The sequence below is a fragment of the Aspergillus japonicus genome (genome assembly GCF_003184785.1).
Source record: "Aspergillus japonicus CBS 114.51 unplaced genomic scaffold BO86scaffold_1, whole genome shotgun sequence".
Taxonomy (NCBI): domain Eukaryota; kingdom Fungi; phylum Ascomycota; class Eurotiomycetes; order Eurotiales; family Aspergillaceae; genus Aspergillus; species Aspergillus japonicus.
The window spans coordinates 655,005-681,466 of NW_020291638.1; the positions used below are offsets into that span (position 1 = coordinate 655,005).

General features: G+C 52.3%; 7 protein-coding genes across 7 annotated transcripts; 1 reads left to right on the forward strand and 6 right to left on the reverse strand.

Moving 5' to 3' along the window:
• Positions 1 to 130: 130 nt before the first annotated feature.
• BO86DRAFT_394277 (uncharacterized protein) lies at positions 131 to 722 on the reverse strand (the record flags this gene model as incomplete). Its single annotated transcript, XM_025673185.1, has 2 exons — positions 131 to 139; positions 222 to 722. The coding sequence occupies 2 exons, from the start codon at positions 720 to 722 to the stop codon at positions 131 to 133; spliced, it is 510 nt and encodes a 169-aa protein (XP_025533373.1).
• A 3,173-nt stretch (positions 723 to 3,895) lies between these two features.
• Positions 3,896 to 4,495, reverse strand: BO86DRAFT_394278 (uncharacterized protein; the record flags this gene model as incomplete). The annotated part of the gene is made up of 3 exons (XM_025673186.1): positions 3,896 to 4,027; positions 4,068 to 4,251; positions 4,356 to 4,495. The coding sequence occupies 3 exons, from the start codon at positions 4,493 to 4,495 to the stop codon at positions 3,896 to 3,898; spliced, it is 456 nt and encodes a 151-aa protein (XP_025533374.1).
• Positions 4,496 to 5,614: 1,119 nt separating this feature from the next.
• On the reverse strand, positions 5,615 to 6,885 carry BO86DRAFT_394279 (uncharacterized protein; the record flags this gene model as incomplete). Its single annotated transcript, XM_025673187.1, has 3 exons — positions 5,615 to 6,145; positions 6,201 to 6,599; positions 6,670 to 6,885. 3 exons carry the CDS (start codon positions 6,883 to 6,885, stop codon positions 5,615 to 5,617), a joined length of 1,146 nt encoding a protein of 381 aa, XP_025533375.1.
• Positions 6,886 to 16,701: 9,816 nt separating this feature from the next.
• BO86DRAFT_374498 (uncharacterized protein) lies at positions 16,702 to 17,348 on the reverse strand (the record flags this gene model as incomplete). The annotated part of the gene is made up of 4 exons (XM_025670436.1): positions 16,702 to 16,773; positions 16,866 to 16,937; positions 16,996 to 17,061; positions 17,172 to 17,348. 4 exons carry the CDS (start codon positions 17,346 to 17,348, stop codon positions 16,702 to 16,704), a joined length of 387 nt encoding a protein of 128 aa, XP_025533376.1.
• A 778-nt stretch (positions 17,349 to 18,126) lies between these two features.
• BO86DRAFT_405497 (uncharacterized protein) lies at positions 18,127 to 21,769 on the reverse strand. Its single transcript, XM_025674097.1, has 3 exons — positions 21,390 to 21,769; positions 20,355 to 21,182; positions 18,127 to 20,300 (listed from the first exon to the last, which is right to left on the reverse strand). Exons 1-3 carry the CDS (start codon positions 21,600 to 21,602, stop codon positions 18,306 to 18,308), a joined length of 3,036 nt encoding a protein of 1,011 aa, XP_025533377.1. The 5' UTR covers positions 21,603 to 21,769; the 3' UTR covers positions 18,127 to 18,305.
• An 895-nt stretch (positions 21,770 to 22,664) lies between these two features.
• Positions 22,665 to 24,092, reverse strand: BO86DRAFT_374500 (S-adenosylmethionine synthetase; the record flags this gene model as incomplete). Its single annotated transcript, XM_025670437.1, has 4 exons — positions 22,665 to 23,665; positions 23,720 to 23,747; positions 23,877 to 23,934; positions 24,010 to 24,092. The coding sequence occupies 4 exons, from the start codon at positions 24,090 to 24,092 to the stop codon at positions 22,665 to 22,667; spliced, it is 1,170 nt and encodes a 389-aa protein (XP_025533378.1).
• Positions 24,093 to 24,879: 787 nt separating this feature from the next.
• BO86DRAFT_4303 (putative signal sequence-binding GTPase GPN3) lies at positions 24,880 to 26,370 on the forward strand. Its single transcript, XM_025675689.1, has one exon. The coding sequence runs from the start codon at positions 25,055 to 25,057 to the stop codon at positions 25,973 to 25,975; it is 921 nt and encodes a 306-aa protein (XP_025533379.1). The 5' UTR covers positions 24,880 to 25,054; the 3' UTR covers positions 25,976 to 26,370.
• Positions 26,371 to 26,462: the final 92 nt, after the last annotated feature.

Below are 26,462 nucleotides of genomic sequence, written 5' to 3' on the forward strand. Positions count from 1 at the left end.
CAAGAGTGATCAAGGCATCAATCGAAGCAAGTGCCAGGGGTTAGCTCGCCTCCCTACCGTAACGGGACCTAATCCCGCGCTCGGGGGGGGGGGGGGAGGGGAGGAAACCACCCCGGTTTAATGATGCCCATTATGCAGTCTTTGGGACCAAAGTGGACCTGCATCATCAGCACATCATCCACATAAACCTTGGGCGAATTGATCCTGGCATCCACGAATACCTGCCCTTTCGCCCAACCGAACTCGGAGCTTTGAACCTCATACCCAATTTGTGACGGTGTAGTCCCTGGTAACGCATCACTCAGCATTCTCCCGATAAGGCTCACTCGTTCAGGGAACACCCAGACCCAGCCCTCGGGGTTGATGGCATCGACGATTACATAGCTTTGGGGCGCCGCGGGGCTTACCGTGCGGCGACACACCTGTAGAAATGTATCTACCGGGTTCCGGGTCACAGATTCAACTGTGTCGTCGAGTCCGACGGGGGCAGAAATATTTGCGAGCACCACGCACTCGGTGCTGATCATCATCACCACCGCGGCGACATTTCTCAGGAGCCTTCCGGCGCCGATAGCTCTGAATTCGGTCAGGCCTCGCTTCTTACCGGTCTTGTTTTCTTGGGAGTCTGGACCTGGAGCGGTGAAGGTAATGCTGCCCACGGTCCCGGGTCCGATGACGGCCACTTCATCGGCCAAGATGGCTTGTTCAAATCTGCGAGCCATCTGGTGTCTTCCGTTCGGAAATAATGGATGGTGTGTGATTGGATGGTCCTGTTGTTCGAGCTGTGGAAGGGAGTGTAGTGTAGGAGCGTATGGATGGTGGTGTGGAGGCTCGTTGGTTCGAGCTGTGAATTTATAGCAGAACTCGATCCTAGCAGTAGGCGTATTCGGCTTCAAAGAGCATTGGTAGGTGCATTTCTAGGTTGACTCGAGAAAGGAATTTTGAAGGAGTGTATCTATAAGCGTTCTTAGAGTTGCGTGCGTTAAGGTACGGCCGTCTTAAATCGCTGGGGGCTCAGGCATGGCCTTCGGATCAACGTGTGTGGGATCTTTGAACGCATGGCGGGGAAGTTCAGCTGCAGGCTTTGTTCGAGAAACTGGTCTCGGAAGATGCATCTAAAAATTATCTCAGTTAGCCTTGTGATGCATATGTAGAGGTGTCCTTGGTGTGGAGCTGAAACAACTGGTGAGAGCGTGGCTGAAAGGGTGAATGCAAGCAAAGAGGAAAAGGACAGCCGAAAGGATGAGAGAATAGCCTCGAAGCAAAGAAGAGAGAAGTCATTGTTCCACCATGGACACACATAAGTTCCGTCTATAATGGTTGAGAGACTGCAAAACGCTTCAGCCTTCTGGTCGGAGTTAGTTTGAGTGCTGTTTGTTAAAGCGACATATGCTTGGAGACCACGGGGGGTATAGCTGAGAAAAGTCGTCTGCTGGCAGAAAAAGGCTAGCACAGCATCAATGAGGGGTTTCTTAGCATACAAGGCGTTGTAGAATGGAAAGACATGAGAGCCAACGAGTTATATCATCTGTGTTGGGTAAAGCTATTTCTTGTGGGGCGAAAAGGGTTGACAGCGAACTCTCAAAGATCCTGAAATAGCTATAACCTCATGTGTGTCGTGACGAAAATGTTCCTCATTGTGCGATCACTCTGACATGTGTGGGAGGAAGTGGCTACCGGCTGGGAAGTCACGCCGTCGACTTGGGGATGGCGATGAGCCAGGGTGGTCGGTCATGCAACACCAACCGAGGATGGAAATAAATTACTTAACAAAATACTGGCTCTCTCAAGAGTACCATAGTAGTCAAGACAGAGAGTCCTTCGTTGGAGCTGTAGACCGTACAGAAGAAGAAATCTGAGTGGTATCCTGATCAACGCAAATAACCTCACATCCCCTCCCCCTCCGCATGAAGATAGCCAGCCAGCTAAGCCATCAAAAAAGAGCACGAACGAGACCATCTCCTCAGTACTTTATGAAAAAGATTCCAAATGCAAAAAGCTCACCGGCCCTCCTGGCACAGCCGAGCTGCGCGAGGAGGGGAAGGCTACGAAAACCCCCGGGTGGTTTTGCAGACGAGGCCGCGACAAGTCGCGGTCTCGTACCCAGGACTTCCATAGCTCGGAGCGGAGGCCAACCCGCTCAGCTATGGTGACCCTGGTGTTCGATCGCTATACATAACGGGGGGGTATATGTTTGCCGTGGTTCGCCGAGAAGGGAAGCCATGGAGTGCCTAATTTACCAGGCAGACATATGTTGGTGCCTGGGGCAATTTATTGATGCCTTGCGGGTCAGGCATAAGCATGCTGATGCCTTAGCGGCCGGCTCCCGGCGGGCTCGCTGCCTTGATATTGTCTCTTTATGAAGTTGAAGGTGTAAGATTTACTCTTCTTTTGAAGACACTCAGGTTAAAAACAGCCTTGCATGGCTATAAGCTCGAATATGATCATATCACACAGCGATGCTGAGCCCAATTCGCAACCGCTTTGTTGGAGCAGCTATATACGCACAGCCCACGATAATGCCCGCGGTTAGGGCTAGATAACAAGGAATCTACCAACATACTAGTGTCTTGAGCTTGAATGCCAGATTTTCAATCTCACTCTACAACGATTAGGTATAGACATGGATTGTTCGTAATAGAAAGTTAAGAGGAGTAGTTCCACAATGTCGAACGCTTTAAACTGTACATCACCATCAACCATGGAATTTCGTTATCCGCCTGTTACGGAGGCCTAGATGGAATCGATGTTTTTTAACCAGTCAATTGACCTAGAATCGTCTGTCAGATCCCGTATCAGACACAACGATGAACTCAGAGATCTTACTGTTCCTAAGGCAGTTCAGCCTTTGTCAAAAGGGCTTATTTCCTGCGAAACTACCGCCAGGGCTAACGCATCCGAATCGCCTTGGCCTTTGCCGGTCCACGCAATCCTCGAGCTCCGGCATGATATTGCCATAGGCGCAGAAGATATCTATCCATCCCTGTATATATGTGGCTGAATTTTCATCTAGCCCAGCAGAATATTCCTAGCCCATGTTGAGCACCATGTGCTGAAGGCGTGCCGCCGCACTGTGTGCGGCTATCGTAACACATTGCAATTATCAAAGACTCCATCTTGGTATAAAAGGAGCCATATTAGCCAGAAGTGCCAAAACTACTTTAGAGTTGACCTCTCTTGTCTTAACCTCAATAATGACAAGCTGCTCAATATTATCATTGCCATCGCCATAGCACAGCGACCAGTCAACATTGCCTGCGAGTGAAATGCGATAAACTTCGCATCGGCCCATTCTCAGAATGTCATATTCGTGATCAATAGCGCCGGCATGGCTTGAATTCGTATTTGTTGCTTATATCTTGCTCAAGCGTCCGGTAAGTCCGAATGCAGCAATGGTCAATGCCTCTGTCACTTGGGCGGATCAGGGATGAAGCGCAAATCAATGTCTGCCTTCTCGCCATTCTCCACCCCGTTCGCCACTGGTCTCTTCTCGGTCTGATCCTTCTTCTTTGCAACACGTTTCCTTCTTTGCAGCTTTTAGCAGTGGCATATGGTTTCGCTCAACTCACTGCGGAACAGCGAGAAGCCCTACTAGGTTCCCTAAAGACAAAGGATCACGTATCATCACTCGGTATCGGGACGTTTGCATGCGGAGTATTAGGGCCTCACATTCCCCGTCTATTGGTTTTCAGACTGCCAGTCCTAAGCTTGAGGCGAGGAGTCGTTCTCTGAGTTCGTGGCGACTGTCTTCCGTTCGTGTCCTTGAATCTGAAGCTGGAGCCCGGCTCAGAGCTCGAACCCTCCCGCTGCTTCCTGCGCATGAACTTGCCCTGGTTGATATGTGTATGGTATCATCCCAGAGCGGCCTTTCATCCAGGATTCTTTTGCTCACTCCTCACTGGACTTGCGAATCTCGCGGTGCACGAAGTCGGGAAACCCCTCTGAAGGCAATTGCCCATTTCTTCAAATCTGCACGGCCAATGATGAGCGCCATGGGTAACTTGCGAGCCGGCAGCAACACGGTGCTCTATTTCATGCAATTGGTGCCCCGTTGACAACTTTCCCACATGGGAATTGCCGTATGGATTAATGGGAGGGTTGTTAACGCGACCAGGCCGTTTGCCGTCATCAGTCTTGGTGGTTTTGTCCCTGTCAAATGTAGTCGGAGGGTAGTCCTTGAGAAATTCGTCCTCATCCTTGTCGTCGTCGTTCTTGATGATATCATCGAGTTCGGCTTCAAGGGTGTCCTTGCTGGCGTCTGTCAGCTGAAGAGAGATGAGGAAGTCACGTTCCCACAGTCGTTGATTCTTTCTCCATTCTAGCATTCTTTTTGTAAAGGACTTAAAGGCTGCTACTGCTTTCCTGTGGTGCTCCAGGGCTTTCGTATAGTCGCGGCCCACAGGCGATTCTCTGTTTCCTGGGTCCTTGAAAGGTCCCTTTTACTCTCCCAATCCAGAACAGCGAGTAGCTTTTCGTCCAGATCGTCCCCAGTCATCGTTGGTCGCTGAACCCGCTCGGTGCAGCCCCTCTACCTTCTTCTCCGGCGTCCAGCCTGGATGGAAGGAGCAGTTTCCCATCTTCTCCTTCTCAATGCAATTAGCGCATGCGGCTTGCTCGATGATCCGGCTTGCTGCAAGGTGCTCTGTGCTGATAGCATTACAGTCGCGCCAATCTCTCAACTCTTGCTGCTGGCAGTACACGCACGCCCTCGGTGCCTCTGAAAGTTTCTCCGCGCGTTATGACCATGTGTGCTCTGCGGAGTGGTGCTTCCCTCTCATTCCTATTGTAGGCACAACTTATGGGCTCTTAGGGTTATGCGGCCGCAGCTCCTCGCAACAGGTCTTGATCCGGAATAACCACCCCTCAGAGGCGGTGGGTTTAGGGCTTGCTTACTGGCCAATCGGATTTCGGAATGGGAGATTTGTTGTGTATCTTCCACTCTGTGCGCATAATATTCTGGTTTATCGCGGGCGTCCAGAAAAGTTGAGTCAGCTTGTCAGAGGTCGGGCTGTGTTGGGGGAGGTCTGGTTATACTGGGGAAGGTCGGGTTGCGTTTCGACAATTGCCAGAATCAGGATTTTCGGAGTTCGGATAAAGGAAGCGCTGAGCAGAAATGACATGTTCGGGATCTCCATGGATGCGACAGGTCTGGTTGGGTTTCGGCTGGAGCTGGAATGGTCAGGCTGGCGCTGGAACGGTTGTCCTCAAGCTCATCCATCGTGATAGGTGCTTTGCCGCGGTAATTCTCATCGAGCTGCTAATGGAGTGAAGGCATGTTTGTGCTGCACTTTACTCGTCGACCAATATCCCAGCAAGTTGCCAGAACGTCTGAGAGCCGCAGAAGACGCGTCAATGTCACTTGCACAGCCAATAGCTCCCAGTTCGGATGTGGCTGTTCGGTCTTTGGTAGATTTTGACTAAGAAGAGGTTGTTGATATCCGTGACATCACATAGTCAAGAGATATCAGACTGTCAGAAAATACAAAGAACTGGCCTAACCTTTATAAGAAAATGGCAATTCCCGATCTCACAGAATAAGAATTCGAGAGTACGATCCCTTTCGTTCCACTAGAAAATTCATGATAACAAGGTCACCAGCTGAATGTTGTTCCTTTCACCGAATTTCGACGATGGTGCTGTCCAATACATCGGCTATCGACACGCGCACCTTTCCCTCCAGCGCCCGTATCGGCCCCGGCACTTTAGGAACCTTCGGTTGGACCTCCTCCTTAATCTTTGCCACTGTCGGAGCGGCCTTGATGGTTCCCTCTGTTATGTTTGCTTGTCCCTTGCCCTGAGAGCGCTTCGATCTCGATCCTTCTCCCCCCTGTGCCTTCCCCACCTGTTCCTCTATTGCTTGCATCTCTTCATCATCGTCCGACGATGCCGCTCCGTCGTAAATGATCTCGTAAGGCAATTCACTTGACGGTCCCGCGACGGTTTCGGAGGAGTCGTTTCGATGGGAGGATTCTGTGCGATCGGTTACCCTGGCATTGGCCCGTAGCGCTTCGACGTTCTTTGGCGGTTTCAATATCAACTTCTTCACCCTTTCCGCTTGAGACTCCTGTCCCGACGGCGCTGTCTTCTTCATGATTCCCCTTATCGGGGTTTTTCCTTTGTCCACCTTCTCTTGAAGGGCGAGTGGCTGCATAGGAGAAAGATTCATCGTCCATCCAACTCCCGTCCATTGCAGGCAGAACCACGAGGCGAGGGACACCTTGGCATCGTCGGGGCCGACGATAGTTGCGTTCCTCAACCTTGGTTGATTGGATCACTAATCCTCGCTGGCTTCCCTGATCCAGTCGGCCAAAGACATGGCTTGCATGTATGCATCTGTCGGAGTGTTCGCCGCCGCGATCCTTGGACCGAACCAGTCCAGGTCGCCTGTCCCAAGCGCCCGACTCGACAACCGCCGCTGCCAGTCTCCAGTAATCGTAGCTCGGGTTACCGCTGCGCAGGATGGTTTCGAGGTCTTCCTGGGCCACTCGGGCCAGGCCTTTGCCCCCAAGCAAGGGGCGCGGGTCCTTCTCCACGTTCTCTCGCTGGCGCTTGCGCTTGCGACGTTGACGATCGTTCCTCTTATTGCGGCGTGCTTCCTCCTTTGCTGGCGTCCATTTTAGGTTGAACAAGCAGTACCCCTTTCTCCCTTGTTCGATGCAGTTTGCACACGCGGCCTGGGCCGACCATGGCCTTTTTAGTGGTCGCCGCCACATGATGTTCCATGCGATGCGCCTTCTCAGCGTCGGCGAATTTGGCGGCCAACGCGCAGAGAGAATTGCCGATTGGCTTGCGGAGGTAGGGGTCCCAAAACGCTTCGAGGTCGGCATCCCAGAAGGCGGCCGACCACTGCAGCATCGCAGCAAAATCCTTGGCGTCCCCCAACATGCCTGTCGCGGTCTAACCTACGATTAGACGCGTCTCAAAAAGAGAACAGATTGGAAAAGGAATGAGCTTACAGGGGCGCAATTTGCCTTCCTGGCAGCGCACTGGCTGCACTCAACAGAGAAAACGGCATCAAAACAGCAATTGGTCGCGAACAGCTCAGCAGACCCCTCCTCATAGCTTTTAACAGAAGTTCTGAGGCATGTCAGGCAAAACATAGGATATCCGCCAAGGGACGGAGGGACAAAGGGGTAAGCATGTTAATTCGTAGGCAGATCTGCAGCCACCCGTTAGCATCTTAGCAGTTCCAAAAGTTAGGATAGGAGGATAGATATACCTTAAAGGAGTTGTTTCAATAGCGATTCGTTATACAAACGACGAAGAAACGAGGACGAGACATGAACGAAACAAGTGTTGATGATGGAAGAAATGTTGAACAGAGGGAGTTCAAACGGGAATCTCCTTACTGATGGCGACGCAGTCTTGCCAATTTCCCCAACCCTTGTTGGCAATTTGTGCATTCTTGGGTCCCTGTAAAGATGTCCCCCTGCAGCATCACCAAGCGGGCCTCCCGCAGCCAGGATTTCTTCTCCTCCCGGTCGTACGCACAAGTTATGGTTGCCAGTAGTGAGCTGGTACCTGCCCCTAGACCTCATGAGTCTCACATAACTTCACCAACAGCAATGATGATAGTAAGCCTCCATAATTCTTCCCTCGGCTGTGTGCATCATTTCGATTGCTTCCTCGACACGGAGGGGTGCTTTTAGTAGACTGATCATATCAGCGTACCATTGCTTATGTGATGGTAACCAGACAAATAGCACGGTGAGAGTTGTTTGTCAGTAGATGGATCACTTGCATCTGCCATAAAATGAAGACACCCATTCCTTAGTAGACGTGCAGCGTTTTACTCAAGGTGATGACTTTTCCTGTCAGGGGTGAACGGTAACAGAATTCGACCTCAGTCATTGACTCCGTCACGACGAGACAAGGTACAATCCCTCTAAAAAACGGCGCTGACGTGTGACCTTGCAGGAACTGACCGCTGGAGCGGGGGTTATGGCCGGGTGCTGCCCTAAAGGCAGTAGCAGACCCGGACAATACTGGCGCAACACGATCGATAATATGCGCTGCCCTTGAGGTTGACTGGGCTCAACGACAGCACTGAGAGTGCAGATTGTTTGTTTGCCGAAGCAGTGGCTAAGCATGTTTCTTGTCAAAAGCAGCTGCGAATCGTTCGCAGTCGTGCTCCGACACCACTTGCCCGTAGCCTCCTCCAGAGCTTGTGATCAAGCACTCCATCTTGAAGACGGCTGATCCCCTGTGGCTAACAACTTTGTGCTAGTTGAGAATATGTTGAGCAAGGGTTTCTCTGCCGATTTGTCTCTCATAAATATCCACAGCATTAGCCAATCTTACTTTTCTTCAGCCGAACATAATTGTCAGATCCGTTCAGAAGACAATATAACGCTACAGCTCTAACATGGTGGACGTCGATGTTGAGAGCGATGATTATCGACATCACGGCTGTATTTCTTTCATTGCCTTTCTTGAAGCTCACCAAAAGAGCTGAGATTTCCTCAAGGAGATAAAATTGACTCCTCGATATGCGAGTTCTAGATCCGAGCGCAAGAAAATTGTTTAATAGCTTGCTGATCAGACCAGTCAGCGTCGCTAGCCCGTTGAAGTCCGAGCTTGAGTATAGGTGACCATCACCAGTTGTCTCTGACTCCGGACTTGCAGGAGCGACATGACGATTAGCCTAGTTTCCATGATGGAGGTCATTGCGCGCATCAATGCTCCATAGACTGCGACACCACTCTTGAAACAGCACAGCAGTATCACCTCGATATTCAAGTACTAGCATCGGAAAGCGCCATTTCCCCCGTCGGTTGTTCGACTCCAACAATCTTTTCTGCCACTGCATGCAGGTGAAGTTACCCGAATGGGTTCCCGCTTGGTTCTCAAAGCCAGTAAAGTAAGGCTTCGAGATCCTTCATGTCCTGGTAGCGAGATGTTTAGGAGAAGTCATTGCTGAGGGAATTGTCCGTGTACTCTTGTGCGGGCTGTTCTGCCTCTGCTCCATTGGAGCGGGTTTCTCAATTCCGTGGAGTGTTCTCGCAGTTGTCAATGTCAGTGCTTGATTAATCTTGACTGCTGACCAACAGGGATAACTGGCATTGTATATGCTCGACATACGAGCGAGTTGCACACGTGCCTTGTCAGCACGAAGTTCAACCGTCGGCTTTTTCTTTTTCATCCTTCTTTGGGACTATTCTGATACAGATGAACCTTATTGCTGCCATTTCCCTTTGGTGGCGGCAGCCAGACAATGCGCACCTTAAGAGTCTTTTTGTCGAGTCTTCTTGTCGCGGGATGGACCGCTTGGGTCTGGCATCAAGATGAAAACGCCGACCCCCCAGTATACATGCAACTTCTTGCTTCATGTGACAATGTTGCATGCAGACTCTACAGCCAGGGTCGAGTCGCTCGACAACGACTGAAGCTAGAGACGACGCAAAAACGCGGACGAAACGCAAACGCAACCAAGTTGGATGATCAGCCCGGCTGAAGATCTACTGTTTCCACGCCTGCACACGTTTCTCTGTCCACCAGTTTTGTAAGACCGTGAGAATCAGGGTCTCGGACGACAATTTGGTAACGGCATGGCGTTTCATAAGAGAGGAGGGGTAAACGTGGGCTTCTTCGATGTCCGGATAATCGGCCTTGGTGATTATACACCGCTTCTGATCTTGGGGCACAACTCTGAGGTTCTCGACTCGACTTGACATCATTAATTTTCGGGACCATCGTTCTCGGTTGCTGGTTTTTCAGTTGCTTGGCCCCTGCCTTTTGTCTTGCGATTTGTTTCTGAATTTTCCAAAGCTGAACGACCCTTTCTTCTTCTCCTACTTCTTGTTCAATTTCGACTGTGAGATCGACTGGAGTATCCCAGGTGGCTGATATTGCACCAGACAGAAGACTTCACATCTAGACTTCCCCAGACCCGCCGTTATCACCCAGCCACAGGCCACAGCATCAAGATGCGCACAGAATAGAAAATACATGACGATCCTCTGACTCTGAGATCGGAGTAGTTGGTCAACGGCCCAACCGGGTACGAGCGGTGGTTAATCCACATCGAGCCATGTCGGGCGTCCAGGAAGGGTGGAAATAAATAGTAACAGTTCTCGTCCTCGATGAAATCTGCAAGCGCGCTGGGTGCTCATCCAGTCGTCGTCAAGGTGCTCCTTGTCCATTGCAATGCACTGTTTTCAGTCTCCCAAGCCTCGTTGGCGTGAGAGGCATTCTGCCTTCGAAGATGGAAACCCCAGGTCATCACCATCCTTGCTTCTCTATGGAGCTTGCTGCTCTCGTGGCTGTTGTAAGTGTATCTTTGCAATTTGGAGTGCTTTCTCCATATCCACCAGATACAAGGTATTTCTTTCGTTCTCATTCTGCACATGCCAAAGGATCGCTCTATGAAGAGCGGCTGCGGTTTGATCCATTTTCTTAGACCCACGTTTCCTTGGCCTTGTTGGTAGGAGAACCCCAGTGGCCTAAGCATCATCCTCTGTCTGAACACTGAGCCTCTGTCCATCGAAAGATCAATTGCCCGGGCAGGAGTACGTCGACGACAAAGCGGTAATTTCCACCTTCTCCACAGCTTGCTGAAGTGCTGGTCCAGCCGCTGCACCAGCCGCTGCTATGCGGTACATAGTTGTATACACGAATTGCCGAAGCCTAGCTTTAGGCCCTTGACTGTGATCAGACCATGAGTTTAGCTTGAAAGTCATGTCATTTTGCAGTAATGTAGCCCTCGTCCGGATACTAGACCTGTAGATGTTTGTACAAAGACACATACCATCATTGTAGATATGCTGGATGTAGGCAGTGGTGTTGGTTCTTTCTTCCAGAATTTCTGCAACACACGTTGGGAGGGCACTGCTTTCAATCATCAGCACAATGAAAATCTCCTGTACCAAGAATATGAAAACATCGAAACCACGGCCAGTAGATTTACTTGTTGCTCTGAAAGGATTGGGTGGGGCATTCTTGCGTTAGCCTAAGTTGCTGCAACGAGTGTACCCTATCGGCTTGACCCATCACTTGATCGAGGAAGCACAGGTACAGCACATCTGCTTGCAAGCAGACACCATGTTGTTAAAGGCTTCCTGCGCAGATATGCATGGCCGATGCAGGACAATTGGAAGTGGTCACGAGGATGCTCTCGCGGAGCTGGACCCGGACAGACAGCTGCCTGGGGTCCGACCACCCAATGTACGGCACAGACCGCACAATGGGCTCGCGAACCCAATCCCGCTCGCGACCAGACCAAGGGTTGCTGTCCTGTTCAGCCGGGGAGGCCGGGCACCGCGGCGGACGCTGCCGCCGAACGGCCTGCGAACCAGGCTGCAGGAGGCAGCTCAACAAAGCGTGTGGCACCCCACTCTTCGTCGTTGGCCCGTTTGCGGGACGTCGGCTGGTCCCAATCAGCCCTGGGTGTGCCCGCTGGCGGTGGGGCCCACAAGGGCATTTTAAGTCATGATGCAATGGATAACGATATGGTATGTGCTGCTTCTATGTGAGCTAAGCTTGTAGCTCTCCGAGTGCCAATCGTTCCCATTCGTCTGGCACAAGTCCTAGTGGAACCGCAGGGAATGCCCTCACGCGTAAGACACTTCTTCGAAATGTTAGACTTGATGTTCGTGGCTCTTGAAGAGTTGCTAGTACATGACGACGTCTTCCAGGATGTGGCTCGGCGGCGGTTTCGTATGACTCTCGCTGTCGCTGTCTGCTTCGGGGTGGGTACGACCGGAGATATCAAATTCATGCATATCTAGTAGGCATCATGAAAAACATCTGGCATCTCTTCCTCCTGGTCCTGTTGCTGATGCTGCATAATCTCGCGAGGCGGTTTGTCGGGCAGGGCATTATCAAAAGACCCGTCCTCCATTATTGCTCTGATTGTATCGGTAGGCCACCAGGAATGTCAGACTTCTCGAGCGTCTGATTCAGCGTATTTCACTCCCAGTGGTGCATGATCAAGAACATCGCTGATGGCTAGTTCTCTGGCCGTCTGCATTATCCAACGGACCGTGTAAATGGATCAGCTCGCCGTGGATACTCACCGGGGTGATTCCGCCAGTTACGGGTCGATCTATGTGGTAGTTTGCCGAAGTGAAACACAGAGCACCATTGTAGGGACGGATCGAAGCCAGGAATTGCGGGCCGTCGATGTCGGTTCGAGCAAGGAGGTCACGGAGGAACGCTGGGGGCGTACGAACCGGGGGAAGTTCAGCATCGCCCTCCATACAGCATTTAGAAAACTGCGGGGCGGACTTCGCAGAGCCTTCTACAGGTTCTTACACGGCTGGTCAGCATCTCAAGTTTGAGGGGGAGAAAGATATGTCACAGGATTGGTTTTCTTGAACAAATGTGGTCCAAGAAGACACATCACTCTTCTTCACTCGTTTGATTGAGAGTCCTGATTCAGGCTGGCTGATCAAGGACGCTGACAGGCAGATTCTGTACCAGAACAGCCGGTAGTGAATAAAAAGTTCGGTGAACAAGGAAGGTTAAGGAAGCCTTCCTGGTTCTGACGCGGAGGGCTCAATCTGTAGTGCTGCAAGTATGTTTTATTGCTCAGACGGTATTGCACCCACTGCAGGGATCACTTGTGATCGATCTGCATACAGTTATTGCACTTTTGTCGGCGACCGCCACCGACACACATTTTGAATGTCTGTCATGCAGCATATGTCACACACCCAGTCGGTAGGAAGCTGGTCAGGGCTAGTCACGAGGATGCCCTCGCAGAGCCGAGCCTAGATCTCCAGCAGCTAGCAGCCCCAACTTGCCAACCAAAAGGGTGCTTTCTCTTGAAAAAACGTACTGTGCGTTCTCGTCGGTGACACTCGCGCGCGGCTGAACCCTGTGAAGGAAGGGAACAGAATTCAAGACCGGCGACAATATCCAACACCGCTCGCGACTCGACAGGGGCTGCAAAATATAGAGGCGTGGATGCCGTGTCTCTCTGCAAATAGAGGTACCTGACGTTTGAATCACGGTATGTAAGTGACTCTCACCCAAGCAATAAACTGGGGCGTCCCGGGAACAAGAGCACGTTTGTGCAGGCCTAATCGGTGATATCCTGTCCTGCATCATGCAGGCTTTCTCCGATGGGCCAAAGCCTACGCTCCGCTCCGTCTATTGTGTTAATTCGATTTGGTATTCAGAGTCATGCCATACCTCGCAACCGGTCGAAAGCTCTCAGTTTCGCTTTCTCATCTGTATCATTAACCTCCGAGGAGCCATAGCTCATGCGACTGTGCTACTTGGGCTCGCATAGGACGTACCAGCCTTTATATTGTGCGAAGAAGAAATGGCCGTGCAAATTGACGAGGGATTGTGTGGCGGAGCCTACAAGGTCTCCATCTCGAGCTTGTACTGCTTGATTGCCTTAGTTCAGCGCGATTCACATTTTTGCGTGCGTTTGCCTGACGACCCTATTCGCTACCGATTAGCTAGGAGCATAACCAGATCACGTAGAGAGAAAGGAGGATTCGCTATTGTTTCCACACCCATAGGGACAGTCGCGCTTGACATGGTCAGGTGAGTTGACTCACAGTATCATCACCCGCGTTCAACATGCTTCTCTGGAAGTTGTCACCAAGGCTAGTGACATTCCCACTGTCCTCTAAACTGACAAGAACAGAGGTTCGTCTAGCTGGAAACTATGTCATCCCGCGAGACATGACCTTGCTTTTAGCACAGCAGTTGTTGTTAGGATGCTAGAACATGACCCCAAGCCAGAAGACGAGGACAAGAGGGGATGTGGCCTGCACGGGAGAACAGCAGAGGAGCTCCTCCATCCTTGGATCGATCAGCTCTACGTAGATCCCGGCATATAGTTTTACTATATGCTAGTGGATCTTGCAAGCTATACATCGTCAATCTCGGTTGTCGTAAGGTCCTCATTCGAGGTCAACAATAATAGTGGGAATGGCAAAGGATCCGGGTTTGATTTTGGACTGGTGCCCGATGAGGGTAACGGTCTTGTACCGGATGCCCTCACTTTTGGAGACCAAGTGGGTCAATCTCAGAGCTTCAAACTGGACAATGCCGAAGCGAGGGAAGTGAGCCCCTGGTTGGGGCTCAGGAGCGTAAAGTCCGAGATTCTGGGCTGGCGCTGCACTTGAAAGTCCTCGAATTGCTGACCGATACTTTGGGAAGAGAGGGCATCTCGAGTTACCAGGCGGCGTTATTATAATTGGTAATGGTGAAGAGCCTCGATCGGCCTTGATATACTGCGTTGAGGAGGTCTTCTGTTTGACCAGCGACTTGTATATCGTCGACATACAAAATCATGATTTCTCCATGCTCTCCGATGAACAAACACTCGTCGGCCTGGGATGTAACCATTCCGACATCTGTCGCGGCAGCAAGAAGCTCGTAATACCAGTCTCTCGCAGACTGCTTGATGCCGTAGATAGGCAGGAGCAGGAGGCAGACTTATCGGTGCCATGCTCGAAGCCATTTGGTAGAGTCATGTAGAGCTTCTCATTGTCGCGGAATTTGCCGCACAGAAAGGCTTGCTTGACATCGCCCTGTTTACAGACGTGTCCATACGCAGCCACGGTAGCGAAGAACATCCTCACCGTTGCACATCCTTACATGGCTGTGTTGGTTAAACCTCCCCTGCAGTCCGTTCTCATCTCCAACTCTGGTCTGCTCTTGGTTCATCCCTGGGGACACCAAGATAGAAGACTCCCCCAGGTGTCCAGCTGCACTGGAAAACACTAGGCAGGTTCTTCTCCACGAGAGATCCACTGGGATGAAGGCGGGAGTAGTAGCAGGACCACGGATCTTTGGACTTCTTCTGGTGTCTTCGAGAAAGCCCTGGCTGGTTTGCCGGCTTCCTATCTGCAAGTTAACTGTACCAAATGAGTTAGCTATCAAGGTACTCTGTCTCTGTTCAATTGCATGGCTGGGGACCTGGCCGGCCCTCCTCGCCCCCCTCACCGGCCTGTCTATAGCACCACTGCCCGAAGACAGCGGCCAGCTTGCAGCTGAACCCGTACGGCTAGTCTAACAGCTGCCATCGGAGCTTCTAGGATCTCTGAGTTCAGGTTAATTGATCCAGAACTTCATACAACTCCCCATCAGCAAGTCCTCTCCTTTCCTAGGAGATTAGCTTTTCAGGCATATATCGTTCGAACTTTAATCTTGAACACCCAACGTTTCGAGATAGCCTTGCATGCAGCGGGCAAATCGACAAGACGCCATGTTCCGCGTGCGACGAGCAGTTCAATTTCTGCCTTCATGGCCTTCCACCATTCGTCGGCTTGCGGAGACGCCATGGCCTGTTTGAATGTTGCCGGCTCGACGACTCCTTCGTCATCTCCAATTCAGGAAGTACGAATGAAGCCATGGAGCAAAGTACAGTACATTGCCTGGTCCTCAAAAGTAAATCGCGAATTCGAAAGCTGCAGCGACCTCGGCAGAGATAGAAAGTCCACCGATAGATCGGGTCCTTGCAGCGAGCGATATGAAGTGATAATGCTCGGCCAGGTTAGTCACTAGTGGGGCTGAAATTGATTCGAGCGCAGCCAGGTCCTCAACTCATCCGCACTTTGCACTGTCTGCGAGATGTCTGCGACATGGGACCAGTGCTGGGGTTTCTCAGTATCAAGCCCAGCCAGTTCCTCTGCTCAGGAATGATCGATATATGCACTCAAGAGGTGCCTTTTATGTTTCTGGATTGATAGAGTACTGCCTGGAACGACCGGGGCCTTCTACTTCATCAATGATTAAGCAGAACAGACTTGATAAATTGTTTGCTGCTGCAGACTGGACGTGGAAGTTGGGCCTGTGCATGGCATGATTATGAAGTCCCAATGCTTCAGAGTGCGGTTATCAACGGTTGTATTCTTCGCCCACCGCATGCCATCGAATGCGATAGTATTCACTTTCTGCCTTTGAATAGTCGGTAAGATTGTAGAACCTCACGCATTTCTCAAATGTTACACTTTTCTTCCCATACTGCAGGCGCTTCGCGTTCAAGACTGTATTCTGATGCTTGCCATCTGGAGGAGCCGTTGTTGTCGAAGCTTACTGTGAGGGATATCTCTTGTCCTCCGCGAGGAAGCCAAATGGCACAGTCTTGGTTAGATTCGATCCGGTGTTTGCATAAATTCGAACAATTACCGGGGACTGTTCCATGGTAGCCAGTCTCTTCTTCGATGCAAAATCCCTGGATGTATAGTAAGTTCTGCTTGAATAAGCGACTCCATCAAAGACAGACCTTTTCGAAGTAAGGCTAACTCGACAGACACAGTCTTAGTTAGGCGTGTCCTAGCCGGTTTGCAGGTCTGATAGAGCAGTCTGCAGCCCATCTAGAAGTCCAAAGTGTTGCATATCCAGCCCACTGCGGCAGATGTCACCAACCGGTACCTAAATCCCAGACGTGCTGACCATACTTTTGTGCGATGTGGCACGATGAGGAAGATGTTGGCCAAGAATCGCACGCAGCACAAGGGGCAGGAATCGACTTCTCCGCACCACGCCCTTGAAGACCAACCCGTCCTGAAGGTGTGCGTGGTACGATTTGAGGACATCTATTCCTGGTTTTCGTTTCTCCTGAAATCATCCCTCGCTACCAAGCCCTGGGCATCAAACAGAGCTCAACCATATTATGAACCAGAAATGGTACAGGTATATCTCATCGTCATAGGCAACACCCTACACGGAAGACACATACCCATCCGTAGCTGGCATGCAAATTGCATCGATGCCTAGCATTTAGACCTCGGTACTTCAGCGCATGCTTCTGTAGTTCGCAGCCAGCTCGACAGTCATGTCATTTCTTCCCTGGGCTGGGCTCCAGATCTGTGGAGCAAGTTGTTGGTGGATTGGAATCGGTGCTAAGGTAGTTGATAAGCAGTTAGCAAGTAGTTTGCACAGGCTTGGAAAGTACTTACACGTTTCTTATTGCACCCCGGCACACGGCAGTACACTTCTCCATAGTAGATCTCAAAGTGTCCTTTCTTGTCCTAAGTAGTTGAGAACCAGTTAGATAGTGCTTGACAACTGCTTTGGAATATCACTTACATAGGTGTATTCAGGGAGGTCCACTGAACCGTTCAGACCCTCCTCCAGGTACCAGGAGTACCAGTTCTGTTATTCATCAAAAACACACTTTGGAGTATCAAAAACTCACTTTGGTGTCAGTTTTAAAAGTCCAAGTTGTAAATAAGAGCTTAGGAAGCAGTTATAGGCTCCTTCACCATCCTGCCCATGCCAGGTCGGGGAAAGTATCGGTAATGAAGAAACTCGGCAATCGACCTGACATCTTCACCGCCAAACTGGTCGTCATCCATGAAATATTCGAAGGCAACAGTGCTCTTAAGGCGATAGGAGAGACTGGAAACGATTTGGGTGCCTTGTTCCTGCGACAGGGCCATAGTCTTCTGCGTCGCCTTGCGCGGCACCTTATCTCACACACCCCCTACGGGAATGATGTGTAGGCCTCTGAGTGATTTCATCTTGGGAAATGTGCCAAGCACCCGAGCCGCTGGGCATCTGCGTCTCTCAGGCAGAGACTGGTGATATTGGTGGTAAATAGACGTTACATCCCAGGTAAGGAAGTAGTGCATTAGACTGATGAAGACTTCATACTAGGGCTATGTTAGTGTCCCAGATATCATGACTGCGAGTAGGGAACGATCAAGATGATGAGATTTATCATACTCCCAGGGCCGATAATGTCTTCTGCTTCAGTGGGAGAGTCTTGGAGTAGTCTAGGCCTGTTGTTCTCGAGGCTGGTCCCCGGGTTCAAGTCGACGGGTCTTGGATATGTGGTATGGATGAACTTTGGAGTCTGAGGGTTGAAAGGATTTTGAATATCTTATTGCTGGATCGATGGGTGGGAGATAAATGGAGAGGATGGAGAGGGAGGAGGATGGAGGATGGAGGAAGGAGGAAGAAGGAAGGAGGAAGAAGGAAGAGGAAAGATAGGAAACAAGGAGGGAATATATACAGGGGTTGAAGAGGAGATTGAAGGAGAAAGATACACAGGGAATGGGGAAGAAGGATGAAGAAGAATCAGAAGTTAATATACAAGCAGACAATTAAGTCCATGATTGAATAAAGAGAAGCTCAATATGTATTGACCCAACTACAAATAGTCCATTGAGCCATTCACTGCAGGGCTTATGATTCACTATACCAGTACTGTACAGCCTTGAATGAAACCCTAAGAAACTTCCCCCATTCTATATACCTCCACTATCTGGGTATATCAATAAACTAGTACGCTGGGACCAGAACAAAAAGAATGTGCCCGGTAGACGCCCGCTGAATGCATGACAAGAAAAAGCACCACCAATGTACAAACCAACCCAAACAGAGAGCTCAAACACCTACATTGCAAGATCATCATCATCCCACCCCAGTGCCGAATATATTGATTTCTCCGGCGTGACCGGCACCGCTGCTGAGGTGGCCGGCACCATCAGCTTGGCAGCACTGGGCTTCCGCACCGGCGTGCTAAACACGGCTGCCGGCGCTTTGACAGGGGTTTCAACGGAAAGAACATGGCTGGGGACCGGGTTGTCTTCCGGGATAGGGATCCCAGCAGGGACAGCAGCGGGTATGAGGGCCGGTTTGGGGGGTGTCTCCATCACCATCGATGGCTTGACGCGCGGAAGGAAGGTGTCCACGTGCCGACGAGTCTGAACCGGTGTGGAGGGGGCCATGTCCACAGGGCGCGGAGCTTCTGGCACCTGACGGGGCGGGACCCTGAAGAGGGCACCAGAACCACTTGACACAGGTGATGCCGTGGGATTAGCCAAGAGTGGCTGCGCTGGTCGACGAATTGGGGTCTCCTGGACCGTGCTGCCTTCGCCACGACCAGCTGATCCAAAGAACAAGGAACCGGAGCGAATAGTCGATCCAGGGATCACCTGAGGTTCACTGTTGAAGGGAGAAGACATCGAGAACGTGGGCTTAGAGATGGATGACGACTGCACGAAAGTCGTGGGGACAGGAGGCATCCCCACGACAGCGTCCTTCTTTCGACTGCCCTTCTTAGGTGTGGCTGCGACTTGCACTCCTTGTCCCATGGGATTGCGCACGGGGTTCTTCGGCTTTCGGGAGCTGGTGCTGTGCACAGTGCCAGTAGAATGCCGCTTAACGGCATCATCGGCAATATCCTTGGCCACGAGTTCGCGGTTGGGCTTGCGCAGAGCGTTGATGGCCGCATCCAGCTCCTTCTTCTGCTCGACCAGCATCTGCATCTTCTTGAGCTTCGTCTCGTGCTGACGCGTCACGGCGTTCAGGTCGACTTCGCGGTTCTCAGCGCGCTTGGCCTTCTGGATTCCTCCCCGCACGCTTGCCCCAGCGATCGGTAACAATGGATCCAAGGAATTGCGTCTCGCCTCAGTCTGTGCTGGCGTAGTGTTCGAACGGCTCAGAGACGGGGGTGGGCGGGGCTGAGACGTCATTTGATCTGTAAGCACACGCTGGAAGGTACGACGACGAGACTGCTTCTGCGCCTGTTGCCGTTCAACAGGAGTACCAGGCTCGCCCTTGGGCGCCTTCTTGGTCTGAGCCTGCTTCGCGAAAGGTGAAATAGCACTCGAGACGCCCAGTTTCCGGGTGATCGACTTGCACTTATCGGGCAGGCGGGCTGCATAGAAAGGAATAATCACTTCTGTGCAGAAGTCCTTGACAGCGTCGCTCTCGACCTTCTTTCCGGAGAGGTGGTTCTGGCTGTACGTCGCACCTGCATCAGGGACAACCGACTCCTCAAAGCTGACAGCGTACCAGATGCACAGTCGGTCAAGGTGAAGTTCGAGCATGGTATTCAGATCCTGCTGTTTTTTGTTCTTCGACTCCTTCTTGGCGGGTGCCTCTGTCGCGCCTTCAGCACCGTCAGTTTGTTTGTTCTGTTCACTCTCAGAGACAGCCGCTTCAAGAGACATTGTTTCCAAGATGAGAAGGATTTGCAATTGCGTTTCGCGCAGACGTAGATCGGCAATCATCTTCTTGGACTCCGTCTCCCTCGACGTGGGGCCTTCGGCGGACAGTGCCTGATCGCTGAGCGTCCGGTTCTTCCACCACTTGCGGACCAAATCAGTTTCTTCCGGGTACAGCCCGTCCTTGCCGAGCTTCTTCTTTGTGCTCTTGCGTTTCTTCTTCTTGGTTGCCGTTTCATCATCCGACAAAGTAAGTAGCACATCACTAAGCATAGCAGGCAGGGTCTCGCGATACTTGAGATCGATCTTCTTAGCGACAAGGATAGCTTCCCTGTAGAAAGCAATCAGATCCTGAGGTCTACTGCCTTCGGACTCGGACGATTGAAACGCAGCCCGGCAGCGCGCAAGCGGACCTTTAGCAAAGTACGCCACAGACGTCTAAAACTCCCGGTCAGCATAGCCACCTTCAAGAAGAAACACCAGACAACTCACCTTCGAGATATACAGCGCCTGCAAATACTGCTCCCGCAGATTATCCAAGAAGTCCTGCGGGGACCGTAGCGCATCCGCAGTCTCCTGCGCCAGCGCCTGAGCAGCATCAACACCAACGCCAGCATCAGCATCTGCACAAGCATCCACCCCAGCAACACTGGAGCTCCTCTCCAACGCAACCGCAATCCGAGGCGTCACAGTCTGCGAGTCCCGACCATGAGCATCATCCTTCTGTAGCGGCGGCATATCACACTCAACCGTGCCCGCAAAAACAACAGCAACCTCCACCTTGGCCCTCTTGCCCACGTGCTGCAAGCCCCGGGAATCAGGCTCCTCAATCCTGGCCGCAGCCCACCACTCACCACCTCCAATACTACCTTTACCTTTGTTCTCGTCCTCATAATCCTGCACATCACGACCAAACCCCTCATCATAAATCCCCTCCCCAAGCTCAGCACGCACCCCTTCTTTCCCAGCAACAACCAACTCGCCCTCTCCAACCGCGTCGGCGACCCTCAACAATGCAAAGATCCCCCTCTTCACCCGCTCGACAACCACCAGCCCTCCACCGGGCGCCATCCTAGCAGCAAGCACCATCTTCTCTCGACCCGTTCGAGCAGCTCCGCCGTCATAGCATTCGAGGACCGGGATATGCGCGACGAAAAGACATCCCGATTGGACTTGCAACGACGACGATGGTGTCCAAGTCGATGCAGAGGTAGCGCTGGGCGGTGCGTACTCCAACCAGGCGAATGGGATGCGAGAGCGTGGGATCAGGGCAATCGGCGCGAGGACCAATGGTTCCTGGGAGAGGGAGGTGGTGGGTGCCTAGATTCTTCGATTAGCTTTTCCATTGACCGTAGAATATAGTATCATATAGTTTAGTGTAGAAGATTAGGTCGTAATTAGTCAAGAATGTAAGTGAGGGACACTGCCAGTGGAGCATCACAAGTAGGTATTGCGGGGGAGGGTACAAAAAGTCCAAGAACCCAAGAACTGTCGAACCAGAAACACATCGAGAACCAAAGAACATACCTGGATCGTAATCGGCCGCGAGATCCAATCAGTCGGCGGCCCAGAGGCCCCGGAAGCAAGAGTCGGGTCGAAGCATGTTCTGCGCTTCTTGAGCGGGGGGAGTGCGCTGCTGCTGCTGCTTTCGCCGCGGTGGTGGAGATGCTGGGTTTGGGTGTGAGGGACTCGGTTCAGAGGGATGGGTTGGAGGGCGCCGGAGGACACGAGCGAGGCCATGGGCGTTGGTGTTCTGTCGACGTAGATGAGCGATCTAGTTCATGCTGTGGGTTTCCGTTTGACGAGGTCGGGAGAGCAAGGCCCAGGCAGTTCGGCGTGTAACAAGGGTCTAGGTCTATTTGAATATGGTAAGTAAAAGGGAAAAAAGGGCTCTTCGAGTATTGCGGTGACGCGCGATGCTCCCTCCGTCCGCCGTCACGCGTCGGGCGCGGCGGAGCGCGGGGTATCCTATTAAGAAAGCGGTCTGCGTGGCGGTCTGCTGGGTTTTGCAAATTGGCACGAGCCGCTTGCGCTTATACGGTGGGCCACTCGTGCCATTTTGCAAATACAAACTTTCCCAACAGAAATCATGAACTGTTTGGGCTATCAGCCAAACCTTGAAATTCTCAGAATTTGCCCATTTCTTGATCTAAAGACTTGTTTTTGACTCTGATATTCCGGCGATTGGAGGTACCTGACAATGGAAGGCATTTGACTATGGTTTCAATGGTAGGACTCCAGCACAGGCCAAGTCGGCTTACTCCTACGGTCACTACAAAGGAATCAGATCTTCACAACACAGGCTATGCCTGTCCTTCATTAATCTATATTGCTAATTTTAAATTAGCAGCTCATGATGACCGAAAGAACATCCGTTCCTTCGCCATCGATGCGATTGCTCCTATCGGAAACTTCCGAAAGTCCAGACCGAGAGACCCGACGCAGAACACCACGTGCCGAAGCCACGCACCGCGCGACTCCGAAGGCACTCGTGGTCTGTCCCATCGAGTCCCCGGGACCCTGGAGGAGGCAGTGTTGAAGACTTTCGCTCCCGAAAACGCCGTGTAACAACCCTCCCAATATATGAAAAGTGGTATCATGTTGAATTTATCCTCGCCGAACCCGCCTCTTGTGGAGACGACCATGCAAAAAGTGGACAAACAATCCAAAAGGAAACAATTGCTTTTTTTGACATGTCTATGCTCATGCTTTGAGTTGTTGAAAACAAAGCAAAATCATCACATTCGTAACGCAAACATACTCACAAGAGAAGCAGGTGCTCGGGTACAGCGTTTATCACGCTTAGTACTTGAGAGCCTTAGGCTTCTCCCAGGAGAAGGACTGGTTGGTGAAGTGACCGTTCTTGGCGGTCTGGAAGTAGATGGGCTTGGCCAAGTCGAGCTCCTTGACGATGACACCGGGGCGGAGATCGAAGTTGTTGCGGATGATCTCGACGAGCTCGTCGGAGGACTTCTCGGAGGTGCCGTAGGTCTCAACGAAGATAGAGAGGGGCTCAGCGACACCGATGGCGTAGGAGAGCTGGACGAGGGCACGACGGGCAAGGCCAGCGTTGACGAGGGACTTGGCGATCCAACGGGCAACGTAGGCAGCGGAGCGGTCGACCTTGGAGTAGTCCTTACCGGAGAAGGCACCACCACCGTGGGCACCCCAACCACCGTAGGTGTCGACGATGATCTTACGACCGGTCAGACCGGCATCACCCTGGGGACCACCAATGACGAAGCGGCCGGAGGGCTGGAGGTGGTAGACGGTGCGGTCATCGAGGAGCTCAGCGGGGATGACCTTCTTGATGATCTTCTCCTTGAGGACAGCACGGAGCTCCTCAGTGGTGACGTCCTCGCTGTGCTGGGCAGAGATGACGATGGTGTCCACACGGAGGGGCTTGACAGCACCGTTGTCGTGGGCGTACTCAATGGTGACCTGGGTCTTGGTGTCGGGGCGGAGCCAAGGGATGGAGCCGTCGTTGCGGGCCTCCTTCATGGCGCTGTTGAGTCTGTGGGAGAGGAGAAGGGTGAGGGGGAGGAGCTCAGGGGTCTCGTCGGTGGCATAACCGAACATGATACCCTGGTCACCGGCACCGAGCTTCTCAAGAGCCTCCTCGTAGTGGAGACCCTGGGCGATATCGGGAGACTGCTGCTCAATGGCAACCAAGACGTTGCAAGTCTTGTAGTCGAAGCCCTTGGCGGAGTCATCGTAGCCGATGTCCTGGATGGCACCACGGATGACCTTCTGGTAGTCGAGCTTGGCCTGAGTGGTGATTTCACCGAAAACCATGACCATACCTGGGGAGGCGGGTTAGAACAATAGTCATGTCAAGTAGAGAGAACAATGCATACCAGTCTTGGTGGCAGTCTCGCAAGCAACCTGGAGGATGCGCGTTAGTGATTGGTTCGATGCACGAACGAAAAAAAAAAAAAAAAAGGACCCCGCGTAGATAGCAGTAGCCAATCAGAGAGGGGTATGCGCAAAGGCCCGAGATGGAGGGGCACGTACCTTGGAGAGGGGGTCCTCAGCAAGGCAGGCATCGAGGATGGCATCGGAGACCTGATCGCTGTTGGGTCGTTAGCAGGAGAGTCTGGCAAGGGAATTGCATTCTTCTGAGCGAAGAAGAGCGAGAGAAACGCACGCAATCTTATCAGGGTGACCCTCTCCGACGGACTCGGAGGTGAACAGGAAAGTTCCGGTCTTGGGGTTAGCGACGCTGCCCATTGTGATGAGAGGAGATATGTGATGTGAATAAAGACACAAAAAAGAAAGAGAGGAGAGAGAAGGAGAAAGAGGTGGATTGAGGGAGGAAGAAGATGAAGAGAAGAAAAGGAGAAGAAGTAAGCGAGGAGGTGGAGGGAAGGAAGGGGTAGAAATGGAAAGAATAAAAAGAAGGGGGGGGGGGAAGAGAGGAAGAGAGGAACGGCAGTGGGAGAGGGGGAGAAAATGAATGGGAGCCCCGCCGGTCTCTCTCCCTCCCCGTATTAATGTCTTTCCGATGGCGCGATTTGGCTCCGGCGGTGACGGATGGCAATAGAAGCGTAAAAAAAAAGGAAAAAAAAAAAAGAAAGACTTTTTTAAAAGCCGATGAGAAAAAAAAAGGCCGGGGACGCAACTGGGAACCAATCGGAGACATTGAATCGTCCACCTGCGTGCGGTGAGGACTGGCAGTACTAGGTACCCGGACTTTTCGGTTTTCCTTTGCGATCGATCGTCTTGTCCGCGGCGTCACTTTCTTTGCACTGCACTGGACAGTCCACTACATTTCGAGACGAGTCTACGGTAGACGACCGGTCCATCTGCTTGTCCGCTTCCTGCTTATCCGCTGGCTGCTAGACTACTTACTTTTCTCCGAGTTCCCAGCTAATCCAAGTTCACATTCGTGGGGGCTGGTTGTTGGCTTGCTAACCAAGTTGCGTTGCTAACTCAACCTTACCTACTACTCAACTTTCGGGCCATTTTCTTTCTAGTCCGGTTCCCCTCCCTCTCTCCTACTCACGTCGCCATACTAGCTTGCGCTTACGAGCGAAACATCCCTACCTCAGTCCATCTCCGACATTTCCCACATCGGAGATTGCCATTTCGTCGGTTTCCATTTTGGGATTTTTCTCTTATCTATTTTATTTTCCTATCCCTTCCCCCCCCCAAATAAAAAAAAAAAAATACAATCCCCCCTTCCCCAGACGATGTCCAAGTTCGGCGTTCTCGTGATGGGCCCCGCGGGGGCGGGCAAGACGACCTTCTGCAGCGCGGTGATCCAACAGCTCCAGAACACGCGACGGAGCTGCTTCTACGTGAACCTGGACCCGGCCGCCGAGACGTTCAGCTACGAGCCGGACCTGGACATCCGGGAGCTGATCACGCTGGAGGACGTGATGGAGGAGCTGGGGCTGGGCCCCAACGGCGGGCTGATCTACTGCTTCGAGTTCCTGCTGCAGAACCTGGACTTTCTGACGGAGGCGCTGGACCCGCTGAGCGAGGAGTACCTGATCATCTTCGACATGCCGGGCCAGATCGAGCTGTACACGCACATCCCGCTGCTGCCGTCGCTGGTGCAGTTCCTGTCGCGCGCCGGCCCGCTGAACATCAGCCTGTGCGCCGCCTACCTCCTGGAGAGCACCTTCGTGGTCGACAAGGCCAAGTTCTTCGCCGGCACGCTGAGCGCCATGTCCGCCATGCTGATGCTGGAGATGCCGCACGTCAACATCCTGACCAAGATGGACCAGGTCAAGGACATGATCTCGCGCAAGGAGCTCAAGCGCTTCACCAACGTCGACGTCCAGCTGCTGCAGGCGGATGCGGACCGTGAGGAGGAGGAGGAGGAGGAGCAGGAAGCCGGGGGCGTGCGTGAGGTTGTGCACCGGGGAGATCCCGCGGCCAAGGAGAATCTGCTGAGCGGCGGCGCGTTCCACCAGCTCAATCGCGCTGTCGGCCAGCTCATCGATGACTTCAGCATGGTCTCCTTCTTGAAGCTTGACGTGCAGGATGAGGACAGCGTCGCCGCCGTGTTGAGCCACATTGACGATGCCATCCAGTACCACGAAGCGCAGGAGCCGCGCGAGCCCAACGATGCCCAGGAGGTCGACTACGAGGATGGCGATATGTGAGGGGGTGGGCGGAGGCCCGGTTGACAAAGGGGGTGTGGGTGTGCGAGCGGCAGGGGACTGGCTGAGGAATGAAGAGCACGCCGAGATCAACAACACATCACCCCGGTCGTCGTCAAATTACAGTGGGTTTTACCGACATTCGTTATCGCAGGATGTCAATTGGACGTCCCCCACACTTATCGCGAGTCTCGTTTGCCGGAATCGTGGTGGCCTTGGAAGCCTCGTTTGCGAAAGGAATGCCACTCCCACCGCTTCTTCCACGCAAGCTGCATGTAATGTGCCAGGAGAAATTCAGCAGCTGGAATACGGCCAGATAAGAGAAGCCAGAGAGAGGATCTACAGAGCCAGACAGTCAACAGCGACGGCCAAGCATTCTGTCCGATATCGGGACATGTGGAATGACAGCATCAGAGAGCTTGGGTCTATCAGCTAGCTATCACAGGCGACACCGCCAACTAGCCATACCATGTTCACGAATGTAAATAAT